We start from the raw sequence: 20,951 nt of genomic DNA, 5'->3' as shown, positions 1-20,951 counted from the left end.
CTGATTTTACCCTAGTTACACACACCTATTTACATTTTTTTCCCCTCTATCTACCTCTCCTTTATCCAGCCACTTGTATTCCGTCTACACTTCCATTCATTATCTGTCTTTAAAATTCCGAGACCAACTCCATTCTGTCAGAAGAGAATTTTGCAATGTTGGACACAGACTTCAGACAGAACAGGGTGACCTTCACACTGTGTTCCTGAGAACTTGAAAACAAAGCATTATTCGATATCAGCTCTTTTTTTCATGGTACTGTTTACTGTGATCAAGGTTCCCTGGTCCACTGGGTGAAAACCCCCCAGAGAGTTAATTTCCCTCCATTGTTGACAGTCAGGATGGTGGTCTTTGGGTTCCTTGAGTCTTCTCCTTGCACCAAAAGGAAGGATAAAACATTGTGGCTGAAAAACTAATTTTTTGTTTAAAGGTGCATTAAGGAGTTTTTCAACCTTAAAAATACTTATTTTCCACCATAAATATGTTACACATTTTTAATGATGTGTACAATGTGCCCTGACATATTCATTACAAGTACCTCTAACAGCGATAAAATTGTCAATTGAAAGCTGCAGTGCCGGTCTGGCACCAGCATTTTTTTGGGGGAGAATTTGAAAGGAATGACGTAATGTGCGCTCCGGCTGGATAGGTTTCATTTTGTCCGCCATTACTCCGCCAGATGCTTAGTGAGCAACAACTGAGCAGGATCTTCCAGAAAGTAAGAACAGACTGGCTTCTAGCACTGCCACAGCTCCACACAGACTCCACCAGGTAAAAGAGTGCTTACTTGAGTGCTACTAAACGAGCGAAGACAGAGTTCCCCTCTTCCGTGCATGCGAGCCACAGGGACGAGTTTTTCACTAAGCTGCATTAAGGCCTGCAGGGGGCGCTGTTTCGCATAAAACGTGCAAACTCCTTAAGGCACCTTTAATATGACCATTTTGAGGGCACTTTTATTTAATAAAGGGCATCAAACGGTGAGTTCTTGGTGGTCTCAATTTATTAGGCTGAGAAATCACACAGTCACTCGAGTAACAGTGAGTTCTGGCCTCACAGGGGCATGCATGTTTAACTGTCTGCCACGTACACTCCCACAGGCTTTGACTGCACCCAACTGTAGGCTGGATCCAGGAAGACTCCCACGAGCGCCCCCAGCTGCTAAGCTAAGATTATCAAAAAAAGTAAATTCTAGACAAAGCATTCGTGGTTCCTCACAAATCTCAGTGTGTTAGAGCTATGGTTAGTTATAACAAATAAATCTAAGCACTGCACTACAAATCAAGTAAACATGCACTTATTAGACATTTCCATCACACATCCCCCCTTTTGATTAAATCAATCACATTTTACCTTATGGGAAATTTCACCTGATCGATAAATCACTCAACTTCAAATCATCATCAGGATCATTGGAGATGTGTGTGAAAGAGGAAGCAGAAGGTTCAACAGAATGAAGCCAAGTATATTGAGCCAAAGTAACTGTGAACATAGCAACCAAACAACAGAGAATAATAAGAAAATGTAGACAACATTGAAAACAGCAAGCATGCCAGCAATCTCAGCCAAGCTCGCCAGCTGCCCTCGGTCAGCCATCCCCAGAAGTCCCATCCAGACGAGGAGACACCCGTTTGCTGACCGTACAATTCAGCAAGGAGGGAAGACAGCTGAGTGTCTATGTTAGTCATGTTGTCTGAGATGTCTGGAACCTAGGAGCAGCAGTGATCACCTATGAGAAGGCAAACCCTCCTTTCTTGTCAAGAAGGAGGTCCAGGACCACTCAGTTCAGCAGGCACAAGACACACATGGCCTTCTGCTCCTCCATGAGGAGGTCAAATCCATCAGTAAGACTAGTGAGTTTTTGATGCTGGTTATGAATGGTGCTATGCCAAGGGAAGACACCTCCTCAGAATGCTGCTGAAAAGGAGAGGGAAGGGTAAGGGTTGTGTGAGGAGCATTATGATGTTGCAGCTCTCTGTTCGTGCTATTCCTGCCTGCATGCAGAAACGTGTAGAGAGAATCCTGGCGAGGCACAGGAACAAGGATTAGTAAAGTGTTAGCAGAGGTAGCGTAAGGCATAAAAGCACAAACAATACAACTGGCATCAGGTAACCCTCGAGCTACCGCATGGCCAGCTCTCCACCACAGGCTGTCCTGTGGTCCTGCGAGGTCCACAATGTATCTGCAATGAGGCAGGGATGCCACCAGGAACAGGAACATCTTCACCGTTGCCTGGTGGACGGTGGACTAGGGCTGGGCGATATGGCAAAAAAAAGATCACAGTCTATTTTTTCATATCATTCAATCTCTATGTAATGTATTGTTTTTAAACCAGTTTTAAAGCATCTGCACTGAAAACTAAGAAAGCATAGAATAGTTTAACATTTTATTAACAAAGTGAATTAAATATGAGCATAGAAACATATAAGAACAATTTCACTTAACAGTGCAGCAAATGGAAAAAGAAACATATATATAGCACCAACTATGTCACAGTTTACAGCCCTGAGGATTTTCGGTGCTATACAAGATTAAAAAACTAAATAAACCCCCTTGGGGATGATGAAGGTGCTTTAAAATGTAAATAGGGATGAGCGAGTACACCACATCTGTATCTGTATCTGTTTACCCATCCAAATGATCTGTATCCCTATCTGTACTCGGAGGGGGTGTGGCCTGAACCGGAAGCGGGCGTGGTTTAGTTGGAAATGGGGTGGGGCAGAAATTGGTGCACTATTTTAAGTCTGAAATTGAAATGTTCTGACCAAAATAAAAAAAACAAAAAAACTTGTACATTGTATCATTGAGACTGTTCTGTAAATAGTTTTCACATAAACAATAAATTTAGCAACTTCTGAGCAATCCATATCAATTTCGGGACTTAAATTAAAGCCGCAAGCGGCATTGGACGGGACCTCGCCCTCTGGCAAGGTGGCCCGACTGAGGTCGTCCTCGTACCTTGATGACCGAAGTGCAAGTCACTGGGAACCTTGCTCCTCCATAGACTTCCAGCACCCTCTCACCCACTAACATGGAGCTGTTAGCATCTCCTATCCGCTGACATGGAGTTGTTAGCATCTCCCGTCCGCTAACATGTAGCTGTTAGCATCTGTCATCCGCTAACATGTAGCTGTTAGCATCTCCCATCCGCTAACAGGTAGCTGTTAGCATCTCCCATCCGCTAACAGGTAGCTGTTAGCATCTCCTATCCACTGACATGGAGTTGTTAGCATGTCCCACCCACTAACATGTAGCTGTTAGCATCTGTCATCCGCTAACATGTAGCTGTTAGCATCTCCCATCCGCTAACATGTAGCTGTTAGCATCTCCCATCCGCTAACATGTAGCTGTTAGCATCTCCCATCCGTTAACATGTAGCTGTTAGCATCTTCCATCCACTAGCATATAGCTGTTAGCATCTCGTATCTCTCACCCGCTAGCATGTAGCTGTTAGCATCTCTCACCCGCTAGCATGTAGCTGTTAGCATCTCCCATCCGCTAACATGTAGCTGTTAGCATCTCTCATCCACTAGCATATAGCTGTTAGCATCTCTCATCCGCTAGCATGTAGCTGTTAGCATCTCCCATCCGCTCACATGTAGCTGTTAGCATCTTCCATCCGCTAGCATATAGCTGTTAGCATCTCGTATCTCTCACCCGCTAGCATGTAGCTGTTAGCATCTCTCACCCGCTAGCATGTAGCTGTTAGCATCTTCCATCCGCTAACATGTAGCTGTTAGCATCTTCCATCCGCTAACATGTAGCTGTTAGCATCTCCCATCTGCTAACATGTAGCTGTTAGCATCTCTCATCCGCTAGCATGTAGCTGTTAGCATCTCCCATCCGCTAACATGTAGCTGTTAGCATCTTCCATCCGCTAGCATGTAGCTGTTAGCATCTCCCATCCGCTAACATGGAGTTGTTAGCATCTCCCATCCGCTAACATGTAGCTGTTAGCATCTCTCATCCGCTAGCATGTAGCTGTTAGCATCTCCCATCCGCTAACATGTAGCTGGTAGCATCTTCCATCCGCTAACATGTAGCTGTTAGCATCTCCCATCCGCTAACATGTAGCTGTTAGCATCTCCTATCCACTGACATGGAGTTGTTAGCATGTCCCACCCACTAACATGTAGCTGTTAGCATCTGTCATCCGCTAACATGTAGCTGTTAGCATCTCCCATCCGCTAACATGTAGCTGTTATTATCTCCCATCCGCTAACATGTAGCTGTTAGCATCTCCCATCCGCTAACATGTAGCTGTTAGCATCTGTCATCTGATTCAGCAGGGGCCACGGCAATGGATTGCAGTGCGGGAAGCTCCATTGCCGTGGCCCCCGCTGAATCGGTTGGATTTAAATAACTTCTGAAGGAATCCAAGCTGCACCATGTTTGTCTGAGTGAGTATATGAGCAGGCACACACCTATAAATAAGGTCCAGGTATCAAAAAAAACCGGAGTTGCCCTTTAACACTGTTGAATTTGAAATTATCCCTGTGCTTTGTTAAAAATGTCATATTTTGCAAAAATATGGGGTGTGAGGCTCTTATTTTGATAGTCATGTCTGCTCCACTATGTCAAACACCAATATATCCATGTGAGTGTGATTCCATACATTCATTTGCCTGTTTGAGCAGCAATCCATCACTCGTGTGATTTATGGTCACGGAGCGCCATCTACTGCGGAAAGCAGGGACAACATGCAGAATGTTTTACAGCAGCTCTCAGATCAGCCTCGAGGCTCAATGCCCATATATGGCATAAGCAGGTCACATGATGTTAGAGTGTGACTCGGCAGACACACAGTTTCTCTTTGGTAAAAACAGCTGGTCTTGGCATTCCCGTTGCCCAAAATGAAAAAAAACACCCTCAACTTTGATAGGCATTTTAGTTGTCTTTACATATATCAAGTTTTCAGAGCAGTCAGACTTATAATTTTGACCATGGAAGCCTTAATTGGTGAAGAAGGAGAGAGTTTTTGAGCAAAAATGTACAATAAAAGTGTGAATGACGGACTTCCTGTTTGATTTAGGTCATGGGTACGAGTGAGTAAGTTGTAGATCTCGATGAGATGAACGCATGCATATGTTTCTTTTCTCTGTACGACACTGTGAAGGGTGAAACAGTCCATATTAGTGGTTTTTGAGTGAAAAGTGTTTTGAGGCACATTTGATTTGACAGGAAATAACGGACTTCCTGTTGGATTTAGGTATAGGTATGTCTCTTGGTAAATTGTAGAGCTCGATGAGACGAACTCATCCATGTTGATTTTATTTCTCTGCGACATTCGTGCGGGTCGCACTGTCCATTGTAGTGTTGCAAGTGTGTTTTCAGACTTCAAACTTTAAGGGTTAATAAAATCCACACCCTGAGACTTTTGAAAAAGTTTTTAACAACTTTGTGAGAGAAACTTGTCCTCTTTTATTTGGCACTACTCTGACGTCTCCACGACAAGCGCTCTCGGAGCAGATAATTTTTAAAGGAGGAGTCATTTTCGGCTGATTTTCATCAAAATTTGACATATAACTTGAAATAGCGGACTTCCTGTTGGATTTAGCATAAAAATATCAGATCCTTTTTTGTAGATCTCGAGGAGACGAACGCATGAGAGTTGGTTTGATCTCTCTGCGACATTCCTGCGAGTTACGGTGGCCTTTTTTCACATTTCTAGGTGGCGCTAGAGAGCGGATGGAGATATGGGGTTATTTTTTCCATTTTATGAAATTTTTCACCAGTCTGCATGTGCCTGCCAAATTTGGTGAGTTTTCATGCATGTTTAGGGGGTCAAATTTGCTGTCAAACAGGTGGTGACGATAATAATAAGAAACGAACGAAGAACAATAGAGGCCTTGCCCTCAGGCAAGGTGGCCTCAGTTGAGGCCACCTCGCCCTCGGGCTCGGTCCCTAATAAAACAGTGTACCAATTTCTGCCCCACCCCACCTGAGTCTGATGGCAGTGGGCATCAGGCTTCAGGCAGTAGATGTGCGTGCACACACGCGCGCGCGCGCACGCACTGTGGGCGGTGCCGGCTGCAGCGTGATGACGTCACGCGGTGACATGCGGACGCAGCTCTCAGCCGCATCAGACCTCCATCGTCCGTCAGACCGTCTCTGAGCCGTCGGAGCGTCCGGAGGAGAGCTCACGCCTCGCAGCTAACAGGGCGCCCCGCGGCCGGCCCCCGCTGCCCCCACCACCGGCCCGCTCCCGCTTCTCATCTCTGGCTTTTTCTCTCGGAGTCCTCCCGGGGATGGGGGGATGATGCGCACCGACCCTCCTCTTCTTCCTCTACCTCTCGCCAACACCGCTGCTCCGAATCCGCGCCCTCCGCCGGAGCTGTGCCCAGGATGGGGGCTCCGCTACTCGGCCAGGCTGCGGTGCTCGCGGCCCTGCTGGCGCTGAGCACTTGCCTCACAGGTGAGACGCTGCGCCGCGGGTCGGTCCTCCGGGGTCTGACTGTGGATAACTCGTTCCCCGCAGGTCTTTGTTGGACTTGGTTTCTCACTTTTTAAAAATTTTTTGAAGGGATTTTTTTTTATTAACATACATATTTTTAGCTTAACATCTTGTTATGGTACAACATAAAACGCAGCGTAAGGTACTGCTAAATGTAAAAAAATAAATGAGATCAGGCTACTAAATCGCCACATGAGCCTATTAATCTGTTATTTCTGTAGATTTACTTAATGTTTTTAGATGAAGTTGTTAGATATGCCAATAAATAATTGCAAATTCATATTTTTCGAAAAACTATTAAGCTTCCTGTCATTTTAAAAGGAGTAGATATTGAAATTAATTTCGAAAATATAAAATGAGGACTGACACTTTTAAGAGCGTGTTTATCAATTTAAATTGAAACAAATGATGCTTTCTATATTTCAATTACTTTAATTCAGCTACAATAAATATCTGCGTGTAAGTATTAGGTCACGTTTAGATTTATTTTTTTTCTGACAAAAAACAAAAAATTAAGAAAACATTTTTTCAGCTCTTTTCATGTCAAAAGCAGCAAAACTATGCTGCAAAATCTTAAAAAAAGACCAAATTTATTTTAAAGAAATGAAGTTGGAAAACAATGTTTACTTTAATTAAATGGGAGTTTTACGAAATTCTGAATAGTTTGCCTCTCCTGTGTTTATTTTTTTGGGGGTGTTGTTGGGGCATTGTAGACCCGCTCACACAGCATTTCAAGTGAAAACAGCCATCATTTTTGCATATTGTTTCAGAAAAGTTCCATGTTTACCCAGCAATGTTTTGAAGATGAGTTCTGTTTACATGGAAATGGCGGAAACGCTGAAAACGATGTGGTTCATGGCCACTAGTGGTCGCTGTTCTGAGAAAGTTTTGTTCTCATTGTGGCATCGGTGTGGCTCCGAACACAGTTGTCGTGTAATGGACACTCGCAAAAATGTTTCTGTTTTCACTTGAAGATATCACATAAACAAGGCCTTCATCATGTAATGATCCAGAATCAAACTACAATTCTAAAGAAGTTTAAAGATGTTTAAGTGTAGTTTAAATGTCAGTAGTTTCTCCTCGCTGTGAGGCTGAGGGTGCTGCCGTGGCTCATGGAGCTGCCATCGTGGCTCCGGGGGGCTTTTCTGCTCTGTGACGTCAGCCGTGGCGTCTGGATGAGAGGCTGAGCAGATGAAATCCGATTAAGGCAGCGAGGATGGAGAGAGGGATGATTCAGAGCTGCATGGGTGGATGGATGGATGGATGGATGGATGGATGGATGGATGGGTGAGCTAATGGGCGGAGGAATGGGTGGATTGACAAACAGATGGACGATGCATCAATTGATTGGTTATTCGTTGAATGAATGAGTGGGTGGACAGGTGGATGGATGGGTGGATGAATGACTGAATGAATGGGTGGATGGATGGATGGGTGGGTGGATGAATGAATGGGTCGTTGGGATGGATGGTTGGAGATGCTCCCAGGCTGTGTCGGTGGCCACTGTGTTCGCGGCCTCCCTGCTATTAGAGTGGAGGTGTGAGCGTTGGCTCTGGCTTCCTTCAGTAACACGTTCCTGCTGTCGGAGCTGAGAGCGCTCCTCCCTCCCAGCTCCGTCAGCACGGAGATCCACAGCACCACTCTGAGAAAGCCAATGGACTCATTTCATCAAACGGAACGTGTTGAAACAACGTGACGTTTACTGAAATAAAGCAGAGAAGATCGCAAGAGAGACTTAATACTTTGCTAAATACGTTAACCTCGGTTTGTCATTGGGTTCTGTATTTCGTCATATCACCAATTCAAGACAATGTCCTGATTTAGTTCTTTATTATGAATGAGACGACACTCATGACGAGTCACAGCCCAAAGCTTCTTTATGGACAGTCACATAACTACTTCTGTTGTGTGATGATCTCCAATTGTAGATCACAATTATTATTTATTTTTGAGCCATAAATACACTTTTAATGGACCTGTTGAATCTGGAAAAACATATCTGGAGTGTCTGTCTGCACCTAAATGCATCGTGTGTGGATGTACAGACTTTTGAGTCATTGATCTTATATTAACTTGTGAAGTTGAGTTTTTGCAGTTCATCTTAAAATATCCAAAAATGCTGAACGATCAACTTTTTTCACAAACTTGAAAAGAAATTTTAACCCTTTGAAAGAAACTCTGATATGCTCTAGTGCTACCATTATTTTCCATCCCAGGTTCGTCGGTTTTCAGAGTGAGTTATGCAGAAATAGGAGATGTGAAGCCACACCGTGTGGCTGCTTTATCAGTTTTCCCTTGTGTTTTATCAGCGTTGTTCAGACTCTGCTGACTGCACTCTGTGAGCTGTTGGGCCGCAGTGGATGACTGACTCTTCATGCCCGACTCTGCTTCAGCTGCATTTGTTGTATGAGATCAATGGAGGCGTTCCACATGATTTAATACTTCTAATTTACTGAAAGCTCTCGGTACTAATTCACCACGCCGAATTATAACCACCGTTTGATTCAGTCCCGCCTGAAATCAATTCAGAACCCAAAAACAATAAATAAATACACCCTCAGTTCATGTTGTAGTTTGACAGAATGAATAGAAACTGATGTGGCTCCATTTGGAGCAGGGGTCTCGAACTCCAGTCCTCGAGGGCTGCAAACCTGCATGTTTTCCATGTCTCCCTGCTTCAACACAGCTGATTGCAATGAGGCTCGTTATCTGGCTTTCTGCTGGACTTGGAGACGAACCTTCATGAGATTCAGCTGTGTTGAAGCAGGGAGACATGGAAAACATGCAGGTCTGCCGCCCTCGAGGACTGGAGTTTGAGACCCTGATTTAGAGTGAATAAAAGGCTCAGCAGTGCAGAAAATGACCCCCTGCCTGTTTTTAAAATGAACAATAAGTCAGTTTAGCCGTTAGCGTCTTGTAGCTCATATTTCTTTTCAGTTGTTGGCTAAAAGAGATCAGTTAGAGGAGAACATTGCTTTCTTTCTATCACTACACTTTTATGTTTTTTCATTCGTGGATACGTCCCTTTCCTTCTCGCTGGTCTCTTCAGTCTGTAGCTGACATGAAGCCTTTCCTCTGTTCATTGCTGTCAGTGTCACACCGTCCACTGCACACCTGGCTTGGACAGGACAGCCGGTTCAATTCCTCCGAACTGTACTGATGCTGGTACCTGTTGCCTCACGTTGCTTCTCATCATCAACATGTGATGTTATTTCACGCCGCTTTCAAGTTTAGTTCCAAAACAGGAGATAAATCCATAGAAAATGCGTTCCTTGTACCTCCTGTGGTCTTTAAAGCGACTGGTTGGCATTTAGTTTTTGCGCTGCGCTGATCCATCTGGATTGGTGTTCCTCCGCTGTGCAGCACCTCTGTGTGCCCCGCTGCTCCTGTGTGAGCTGCCATCATCCCTGTTTGAACACGCGCAGCATCAAAGCATCGCCGCCATCAGCTGGCATTTCCATCTGCGTTAATGTCAGGGCGCCTCGCTGCATAATTTCCCACCTGTCACCGTGGAGCTTCAGAGAAACACGGAGAAGAGCTTTCACATGTTGCATTAGCATTATTAATGCGATCCACACTCACAGATCAGCCCGTGTCGGACATTAGGCTCATTTGGGCGCACATCCTGATCCATTAAAACTCACTCAGTGACTCAGATCTGATCCTGGAACAGACATCGATCACAGACAGAGGTTTCTATTTCTGCGTCTCCGTTCAGCACCACCTCTATTAAAAGACCCCGTCCCGTTAACTCCAACCCCCAAATACACAGAGCCGCTTCAGTCTGCAGGATGTGATTCAGGGAAGCGGTGGGATTTTGAGACAGGAGGGAGAGAAGATCCTCCAGTGTTTCAGTAAAAAACAGGATGTATGATCAAGATTACTTGTCAAAGTTTCCATTTTTAAGATAGCAGTTCTACTTATGCTTATGTAGTGCTCGGATTCACAGCAAGTTGTTTTTTTAGAAAAAAAAAACGTTTAAAAAAGATCCCACTCAGTGTTGATATACTGCTGAAGGACGTTTGTACACGACAGTGAAGCTCCTCCATTGAGCTGGGATTGGGGCAGCCTTGAGGTGACAAGCAAAGTGAGATCGAACATGTTTCCTTTCCTCTAATGAAACGGAGGACCAAAAGGTTGCTAGGAAACTGTGACTTCCTGAGAATGGAGTGTATTTTAAGGCTGTGCAGCTGCTGACAGATGTAACACAGTCTGATGGAACTCGAAGCTCCGCCGTCCAATGATTTGAATGTGCTGGCATTCCAAGCAGCTGAGGGACCAACGGGTTGTGTTGAGAGGAGACTTAAGACATCCGCATTCTGAAGGACGGACAGCACAGGGTTCTCATGTCTCTGTCAACATTAGATTTCTACGTCAAACTAAACCGCAATACGACACGATCCGCAGAAATGCTCGGAGCGACCATGTCTGCCAGCGTTTTGTCTTCACTGTGATGAATCAAAACCAAAACTCTTTTTTCTATTTTATATATTTACAAAATTAGAATTTGAGTCAACAACTTTACATGTACAACTCTAATTTAAGAAGTTACCACATGGTTCTTTGAAGAGAGAAAAGAGTTGGATGAATTTCGCTGTAACTAAAGTGATTCATCTTTACTGCCTATTTTATGTCTGCAGATGTTTTAGTAGTTGTTCTTTAAATCTTTCACCGTGTTTCATTCAGATGTCTTAAATTTGTCTCAAAATGTCTTAACAAGTGATATGTCTTGTGGAAACACTGTTTCCCTCCAAACTACTCCGTACAAAGAATTGCTGTCAGTGCTGTATTGCCAGCAATGCGCTGCAGCCGCTTTCACTGCTGCAGAGCTACAGTCAGCTGTTTAGCTGTGGGTCTCAGTGTTTTGAGCCCTTCATGGGACTGAGAGCCACATATGGTCACTGCCGGTCCTGGAGACAGGGTCCGAGTGTGGCTGCTGCGTGTCGGACGTCTCACATCTCCGTGTCTCTCAGGAACAAGGCGGCACATTGTCCCGCGGCTCTCCGTCCGCCAGCAGAGAAGCTTTGCATGGATTAGCTGCTGCAGCGAGGAGGAGAGCCACAAGGACACCTGAGACTGCAAAAAGCATGCTGTGTGTTTGTGTGAGCGTGAGCGTGAGTGTGTATGTGTGTGTGTGTGTGTGTGAGTGTGAGTGTGAGTGTGAGTGTCCCTGCCTGGATGAGAGCAGTTATCACCTGTGATGAAGGTTTCTCCTCCACACGAACCAAACCCCTCCGTCTCCTCGCGGTGACTCACCCCCGTGATGACGTTACACCTCCTCCGTTGCCATGACAGTCGTCATGACAACTGTTGCCAAGGCTCTTCGGCAGTAGAGGAAGCTAAACAGGTTAATATTGATAATCTGGACTAATTTATTTCTTCCCCTGGTGGTGCAAGAGGCTGCTACACAGGCTCTGCAGAGACCCAGTGTTTGCGTGTGTGTGTGTGTGTGTGTTTATGTACCGTCATTTGTGTTTGCTGCAGTGCATGTGTGTTTATTTGTGCGAATGTATATGTATGCTTTCATCTCATGTGTATGTGCACATGTATTTGCGTGCGTGTGTGTGTGCGTGACTGTAGGCCAGAACTGGTGAATAAATCAACCAAGCCCTGTTTCATTCATGCATTCATGCCCCCCCCCCCCCCCCCCCCCGTTCATTAAAAGAATACCACCAAATAGAGAGCACACTCCTGAAAAGAGAACACACTCTGGCTGTGGATCTGCACATTTCTGCACGTGTGGAGCTTTCACCTCAGAATCCAGTTGGGGAAAAAAAGAGGAATGTTTTTCGGAGAGGACGAGCCCTGAACGGAGCCTCATGGTCTCGGTGCTTTGTGTGTTTGTGTGTCGCAGGATTCCAGCAGTGTCCTCGGAGTCTGGACTGCGCCCGGGCCGGCCGGGAGTTCTGCCTGCCGGGCGGCTCCCGATGTGGCCCCTGCCTGCGGCCCCTTGTGGAGAACTCCAGAGGGCGCTGTGTGGTTCAGAGGAGACACTCTGCTCACTCTGCTCACTCTGCGCACTCCGCTCACTCCAGTAAAGGTCAGTCATCTTCTCCTAAAGCCACTGAAAGATAAAGATCCTGTTGGGAAAGTTTCAGTTTGGTTTCTGTTTCCTGCCACATTCGGTGGAAGAAGCATTATTGTATGTAATGTTGAATTTCAAAAATTTATAAAGGTTTTTTTCTGCAACATTTCTGACAGGTCCCCGCTCCATGAAGCTCACAGGAGATTATGCATGGATAAACATTTTGGAAAATTTTCCAAAATGGTCTTAGCTCCAGGCTGAAAACAGCTCAATAAATTAAAACGGTGAAAACAGATAGGATTAACAGATTAAAGTACTCTAAACATTACAAAAAAAAAGTGGGACAGGGTGAAACTAAATGATTGAGAAATGTCTAACAAGAATTTAAAATATGTCAATGTTACTTTGATAAAAGACGCTGAATGCAGAAATTATTGGGATGCTTGACTCCTGAACACTGTTCACACAGCTCCAGAAATAGCCTGGCAGGAAACGGTGTTGCCACCTAGTGGCTGAAGTATAAATAGCTCCATTCAATCAAAAAATAGTGACAAAGACAGCAAAGCAGTTGGGAACTGCAGATGTCTGCATGAATTCGAGTCAAGAGAAAGAGCACTGTTATTCACTGAATAACAATATTCACCAAATAATATTCATAAGAACAAATCCAGACAATGCTCTGGCACGTCGCCCTGCTCTGGTGCAGCATGCGGCAGCGGAGGCTCGGCCTCCTCTTCTCCCTCATCTTCCTGCTCCTGCCTCCTCCCTGTTGCCATAGTGACAGATTTCATTCATCATTCTGTGGAGGACCCGACTCCAGCATCCACATCCGCTCACCTCCTCCTCCTCCTCCTCCTCCTCGCTAACGCTGCATGTTTTCATCCAAAGACGTTTGGAGTCAACTGGGTGTCAGAGTGGATCTCACACACACACACACACACACACACACACACACACACACACACACACACACACACACACACACACACACACACACACACCTGGGTCTGGTTCTGGTTCTGCAGGTTTCTGTCTGTTAAAATGGAGTTTTTCCTTTCCATCGTCCCTCTGTCTGCTCATGTGGAATTGTTGGACTTTTCTCTGTCAGTGCTTTGACATGGCTGTGTTGTTTTTGGCACTATAGAAAAATATAAATGAAAATGGAATTAACCTTGATAAATACAAAAAAATATAACATTTGATCATGTTTTACTTTTACATCCCAGCGTTTCTAGTACACCTGAGAAAGTTCTCTTCAGTCCCCGTCATGCTGATCATACTGAAGCGACTATAATGTTCAAGGTGCTATGAAGTGAAATGAAATGTGTGTAGCTTCCTTTGATCTGGTGTAGGGTCTAGACCAGGGGTGTCAAACATAAGCACTGTTTTCCAAAACCTGCACGTAAGAAGCTCCAGTCTGGCCTGCCAAACCACCAAGAAAAATGTAAAATTTTAAATAAAACACCAACTTTAACACATTTTCGAAAGTAGCAGACACAGCACTGAGATCCTTAGCTCCTCGTTGCCTTCAAACTAGCCTCAAAGCTACTCTGTCAGAGTCCGTCTGTAAAAACAGCCATAGTACAACCGTTATATGGGAAGTTGTTTTAACATTTCACATAGAATTGAAATGTAAAGGGTATTATGGCACTATTTCACCGTCCTCCTGGCCACTCCACATGAACCTGGGCTATATGTGGCCCCTGACCCCCTGATCTGGAGGGTCCAGATGGGATGTTTGAGGAAGCTGAAGTGGTGAGAGCTGAATGAAGTCGGAGAGAAGTCTGAGGACAATTTTTCTACTGGACCTAAAGACTTATTGATTTCATTTTGACTCTCCTGGCCAGACAATTCCTCAAGGGTCTCCAAGGCTTCAAACAACAGTTTCACTCATTAAACATTCCCAGAATGCACTTCTGCACTTCTCTTCTCAGCCACTAGAGGGTTGAGTTGTTTTTTAATGGTACTGATGACAGGAGACAGCTCTGAAGCATTTGTTGAAGTAAAAATCCACTTCCCAGAATGTATTTATTTATTTTAATTCCACCTGGTTCTCAGAATCAGCATTACCTTCCTCTTACCATTCACACACCCCATGTTGTTTATTTGTATTTACAAATACATGAAAAAAATAGATAAAATGTTTAAGGATGCTTACTTTAAGGAGATGTTTAGTCTGAAATTAGATTGAGACATTAAGCAGGTTTTGACAGCTGTGTTTACTTGATCTTTGTAAAGCCAAACAGTACAACACAGTGCGTGTCAGTGCATGATTTATGGCTTGTTTGCTACTGAATGAAGTCAGTAAGACTCTCATTTCTGCAGCAACCATGTCAGGTTTATGCTGATTCACATGCACAGTGGGTAGTGTTGTAGTCAAGACCACTTAACCCGAGACCAGGTCTGGACCAAGACCTAAATATTCAATATGTATTCAGACAATAAGGGGCCAAACCCAAGTCAAGACTAAATCCTCAAAAATGTGATCTCAAGACTGATCTTGAGACTAAGACCGCTCTCTAGAAATACGGTGTTGTGGGTTCAGACCTGGATTTTTCTGATGTGATGCGACTGTACCAACCACTGTCACGCTGCCAGATCAAGACGGTTCTGTTTTAATGTTGTTCCAGATAAAGTGAAAAGTTATCCCGAGCTGGACGAGGAGATCGACTTCCTGTCGGCCGTCATCAGCGAGCAGAGGACCCAATCCAAGCTGCTAGGTATCGAACCGTGACGCCCCTCAGCCTGTTCCAGCGTTTCCACTCAGAACCTCTCACCATAGCTTTCCCCTCCTTACTGCAGCCTCTGAGGAACCCAAACAGCCCGACTCCGCCCCCAGAGCGCCTCCAACAGAGCAGAGCGCCAATCAGAGCGTGGCTCCGCCCACCACCATCACTACCGCCGCCCCCACCGCCACAAACCACACCCCCACTCTGCTGAGGGACCCCGTCATCGTGCCCTACCCCTCCAACGACCACGCCTTCATCGGTGAGTCTCCTCCTGTTTACTCACTGCCTGACCTTTGGAGGGCAGTCAGCTGGGATCGAACCGGGCTCCCTGGAGCAGGTGCAGCAGACCACTGGCGTGCAGTGACATCAGCAGACTCGAAGCCCCCCCGGGGCCGAAGCATCTTCAGAGGCCTCCTTTGTGAAGCGTGAAGGCGGTCTGTCTCATGTCCGTTAGTTCTGCTTCGCCTCGTTAGTCCATCAATGTGCCTCTGTGCGGCGCCGCCGCCATACCGGCCGCTCCCCTCACATCCTCTCAGATCCCTTCAGAGTCCTCAGGGTCCGCCGGCCGTCATGTCCACCGCCCGCACTCGCAGACCCCCCCACTTCCAGCTGCCCCTGACCGTCTGTCTCTATGTGTTCTCAGTCCTGAGCAGCGTGTTCATCGTGGCCGGGTCGCTGGCTCTGCTCGCCGCCGGAGCCTGCTGGGTCAGGTACGCTCCCCGCTCACCGGTCTGTTCCACCCGGTTTACCGGAGACTCGTGACCTCGGAGGCTAAAAGTCTGTCATTTCTGCAGATTACAGAAAGGAGTGCGTCTCACTCAGAAAGTGGACTACCCTGCTTACGGACTGATGAAGGCTCAAACCTTCGACAGCATGGTGAGTGCAGACCAGCCACGGGGACAGAGAAATGACTTTACACCACGAAAATCTTTTTCTGCTCATTTTTCCTGGGTAATGTTTAATACTCCTCAGTTCTCCTCAGCTCAATCCGCAGTTACTGTGGATTTGATGAATTTTATCCTCAGGAACATCCTGATTCAGCAAAACTGGTCCAGTTTAGCAGTTTCTTAACAAACCAGCAGCTGTTGTGATTATGCAGATGTTTTCCAGGTGGTTTGACCCAGTTTCAAAGTTAAAGGGCTGTGTCATGCTTTTTAGTCCAAACCCTAGAAATGGCATTAACATGGTTATAGTTTATTTTTGGCGCTAAGGAAAAGTCATTTTGTGTGAAATCAAATATTTTCTGGGGCTAATTCTGAAACCCAGAAGAGAAAAACACTCCGTTTCACTGAAATCCCGCCTCTCCCCCTGTGGACTTTGACTGACAGCTTCTTCAACCAATCAGCGCTTCAAAACAAATACGCTGGCTAGCTTTAGCTCTTTAGCTCTAGCTTCTCTACACACAAAGACATGTGAAAACGTCTTTTCCTGTTAGAAACTCACCAAGCGCAGACCCTTCAGACCCTTCAGACTCTTGCTCCTGCTTTATTGTTGCTTTCAGACGATGGTTAAAGTTTATCTCCGTAATCGGAGATACAAAAAGCGGCAATGCTGATTGCCGAGGGCCTGCGGGAGGGGGGCTCAGGGGAGCCGTCTTCTCCTATTGACGTCACTATGGGTTAACAGAGCGTTTTCACGGGTGCGGGAGGGGCTGCCTCTCTGAGCAGCAGAAACACGAGGCAAGCTCAAACACACAGGCACGAAGGAAAAAAATGCTTTGGGGTGTTTTTGGTGAGTACATAACTATATAACAAGGTTAAAACATACAAAAAATGAATTTTACAGCCCCTTTAAACCAAATATTTTTGGTCATTGTGTGAAAATGTAAATGTTTTTCAGTTTTCTAGCAGCTTCTTTATTTTATATAATCTGATCAAGCGTTGGTTGGTCCGGTAGTTTGATGGTATTGAGATAAGACGTGAACACGTGCAGCTGGGACGCGTGCAGTGGACTGCAGGCCAGCTGACCACTGTAGCCAGATACCTCTGACTCTTTGTCCTCTCACCCCCCAACCCCCCCGCTGCAGCCTGGGGACAAGAAGCTGGCCCACAGTGCTCAGATGTACCACTACCAGCACCAGAAGCAGCAGATGCTCTCTCTGGAGAAGTGAGTCCAGCTCGCCTGCCCGCTTCAATCTGCCTCAGCTTCCTGGAATACACCGTGACTCTGTGTGTGTGTGTGTGTGTGTGTGCGCAGACACAGAGACGAGCCAAAGGTTCCCGACTCTGGAGCATCAACGGACGAGGAGAACGAGGACGGAGACTTCACGGTGTACGAGTGTCCCGGTCTGGCCCCGGTGAGTCCCGCCTGCCGAGTCAGCAGGACATGAGCGGTAACGTGTCCAGACAGCGTCAGTGTGTTGGAGTAAAGGTTTAAACGTCTTTAAAATCTGCTTTCAAAATACTCACAAATGAAGAAAATCATTAAGATTGACCGAATAAGATCAAATCAGCCTGAAAAGATTTAATAAACCAAGCAAAATTGTTTCTCAGATAAAGATTCTTAATGTCACAGTTACAGCACAGACTCATTTATCTTTCCAAGATCTTAACTTCTGCTGGTATTTGCTTGTGTTTTTGGCTTCTCTGCTACATTTCATACATTCTGTTTAACCCAGAATCCTCTGCTCTGCTCTGCGTTTCCTCAGACGGGTGAAATGGAGGTGAAGAACCCGCTGTTCGACGACTCCACGCTTTACCTGCAGAGATTCCACAAGTAAACCCGGGACGGTTTTCACATAAGGAATGCAGCGCAGTTTGACCTGTGCTCGAAGTCCAACTCTTATTGTTGGACCGGGGATGGACATTTGACGGATCAGAGCACTGGCTTCCTGTCTGAAGTAGGACTGAATCTGGGACCAAAGTCTCCCATCTTTTTGTTTTTCTGTTGTTTTTTTTCTTCTCATTATTGTAGCTTTGAGTACTTCACAGTGAAGTACTGCGCTGTACGCTAAAAGAGGACTCTGGTTTATTTTTTCCCGTGGCTCAGCTGGCGAAGCTAACTCAACAACATCTCATTCAGACCGCTAATGATATGTAGCATTAGCATTGTTCCCAGAATCTTGGTAAACAAGACATTTTAAAAAGAATTGGGCAGATAAAAACTGTTCAGACCAAAAGTAAATTGTATATTTTGTTTGTCATCGGGGATGGGCATTCCCAATGCTAGTTAGCATTAGCAGCTCTCTTGCAGACTATTGAAAATGTAAAGAGAAACAGCAGTTTGTGTAATGTTCAGCTTCTTCATATTGTGATTAAGAGTTCCCTCAAGCTAGCAAGATCTACGTGGCTAGTTAGCATGAAACACTGTTTCAGGAAGCTTAAAAAACAAACAAAAAACACGTGCCTTCACTTATGTAGCGGATTTCCCCGTGCTTTAGCGTTCTCGAAGCGTTTCACACAATCAGCGACATTCGCAGATGCACATCTGGAGCGTCAACAGGGGAACAAATCCTTATTGTCAGAAGTGTTTTCATGGACTATCTTCAGTCTGCTGTCTCAAATAGAGATCTCTAATGCTAGTTAGCGTTAGCATCCTCCTGCTTATTGGTCTAAGACAGTAGGAGTTGTCTTTATAAAAAGATCTTATTTTGTTTGTGTTGAGAATCAGTGAGATTAAAAGATGGATTAACGTTCCAGGCACGTTATTAAGGAACTTTTACTTGACAGAGTTGAACAAGCATTATCCGAGCCCAAACATCCCCCTAAACAGGGTGGAATAAACCAGAATTCCTCTTGTTTTCTTTTGCCTTTGAGCTATGATCAAACTTTTCCCATTTCTGTATTTATGAGTAAACCATAACCCTCCTGGGTTGGGCTCTCAGAGCAGGCAGTGGTTTTATTTCAGTATTTGTTTTAAATGAGGTTTTAAACATGAGCTCTGCGCAGCACCGTGATCTGTATCCGTACGTTCTGTAGCCTTTGTGTTCTCAGTCTAGTTCTTCTATGCATGAAGTGATGACGCTTTGTACGAAACCCGACCGTCAATATGCATTTATACTTCTGACAAGTTTCTTCTGCAAACTTGGTAACGACCATTATACGGATCTATAGGAATATATCTATATATATATGATAGAACTTGAATGATTTCAAAGGAATTTGAAACTTCTTTATCTGAACTCTGAAACAGAGAACCCAGCCTGTACATACAGTACCTGACTAACATGGCTTGTCCCCATGGTTTTGTGACGTGTAAATAGCTGCTACTGCGTACAGCAGACGAGATCCGACCTCTCACTCTGCGTGTTCCTTCACCGTTCTCTCGGTTCTTTCTTTATATTTGCACACGCTTTGTGAAGTCCATGCTGTAACCCTTTATAAGGTACTCACTCAAATACTCTCCATGCCCACACAATCTAGAACTCTGAAAGATTCTGGACCTCTGACACATCATTCAACTCTCACATGTTATACCACTCTGGGATTGTACTTGAATTCTGACATTGACTAGAACTATCACACGTTCTAGAACACACAGACTTTAGAAAACTCTGATGGTCTAAAACACACATTGTAGAACTCTGACACATCCTAGAACTATCACGAATCTCCCAGACATTCTAGAGGTCAAACAAATCTGGCATTGTAGATCTCTCACTGATTCAAGAATTCTGGAAGAATCGTGATGTAATCTGGAATGATCACATCCTGGAACTGTCACAGACATTAAATTCTAGAAGTATGACAAATGCTCAAATGCTCAACACATCGTTAAATTCTGAAAAGTTCTAGAATCCTGACATGTTCTACAGCTCCACATATTCTATAGTGCTGGAGACGTTTGAGAGATCTGACGCATTATAGAACTCTTAGACATTCTAGAAGTCTTGACACTTTGTATTCCTTGTTCGTTCCTGCGTTCCAGGTCTGATTGTCTTCTTTCGGGAGCCAGTCACACTAACGTACGTACAGGACACACCTACTGCACACACACCACGGGCGTCTGGCAGGGTGTTTGAGACTGCTGAAAACACGTAATTGTTTGAACAACCGCTCTGAAGGCGGGTAGCCACTCACAGTGAGATGTCGGTCTGCAAAGTCCGGAACAGCGCTGACATGGACACAACGAGCTCCTCCATCGTTGGCTTCTATATGGAGTGGCCGTTGAGTTAACTACATATGACGTAGTGAAGTGGCTCCCAGTTGGCTCCTAGCACACGGTTCTTAGGAGTTGCTACGTCGGAATCGGCTTAGCTCCAGCGCTGAACTAGCTACCTGGAAAAAGGGTTTGTGTGCCCTGAGTGTGCCCTGCTGTCTGTCCATCAGGCTCCAACATGTGGCCTCTTACTGTCCTCTCAGGAAGGTCGCTCCACTGCGGCTCCTCCACCAGACCTGCTCAGATCAGACGGACTCCATACTGTGTGAGAAGGAAGCAGGCCTGAGACTGTTGACTGTGTGCCGAGTTCAACGAACAAACTGACTGTTGGGCGTTTGAAACACATCTCATCTTTGACTTTTTTAATGTTATGTAGCTCTGCTGCTTTTCTTCCTGTCTGTAGACACACACACACCTCTATGCTCATCCTCCATGATGACGATGATGATGATGATGGTTGATCTCCTCACTACCTATAAACTCGCTGACCTTTGATACTGACTGTTTTCACACTCAATGTTCGGAGCTCTTTACACACGTGTTGACCACCATGTTTAGCATGCATGTGGATATAGCAGAGCTGAAAAGAAACCAATAAATATTTCTATAATCTGAAGTGAAACGTTCTGCGTTTTGGCTCCTGTATTTT

The 20,951-nt window shown here is 45.2% G+C and overlaps 1 protein-coding gene across 1 annotated transcript; it reads left to right on the top strand.

The window, feature by feature from the left end:
- Window positions 1-6,086: 6,086 nt before the first annotated feature.
- Window positions 6,087-20,920, top strand: npdc1b (neural proliferation, differentiation and control, 1b). The gene is made up of 9 exons (XM_030103884.1): window positions 6,087-6,412; window positions 12,306-12,491; window positions 15,107-15,196; window positions 15,279-15,464; window positions 15,849-15,915; window positions 16,000-16,081; window positions 17,232-17,311; window positions 17,402-17,501; window positions 17,853-20,920. The coding sequence occupies exons 1-9, from the start codon at window positions 6,343-6,345 to the stop codon at window positions 17,922-17,924; spliced, it is 933 nt and encodes a 310-aa protein (XP_029959744.1). The 5' UTR covers window positions 6,087-6,342; the 3' UTR covers window positions 17,925-20,920.
- The last annotated feature ends 31 nt before the right edge of the window (window positions 20,921-20,951 follow it).

The sequence above is a fragment of the Salarias fasciatus genome, chromosome 12 (assembly GCF_902148845.1).
Source record: "Salarias fasciatus chromosome 12, fSalaFa1.1, whole genome shotgun sequence".
In the NCBI taxonomy this organism is placed as follows: domain Eukaryota; kingdom Metazoa; phylum Chordata; class Actinopteri; order Blenniiformes; family Blenniidae; genus Salarias; species Salarias fasciatus.
The sequence above is the reverse complement of the archived record's forward strand: the minus strand, read 5'-3'. Positions and strand labels throughout refer to the sequence as shown.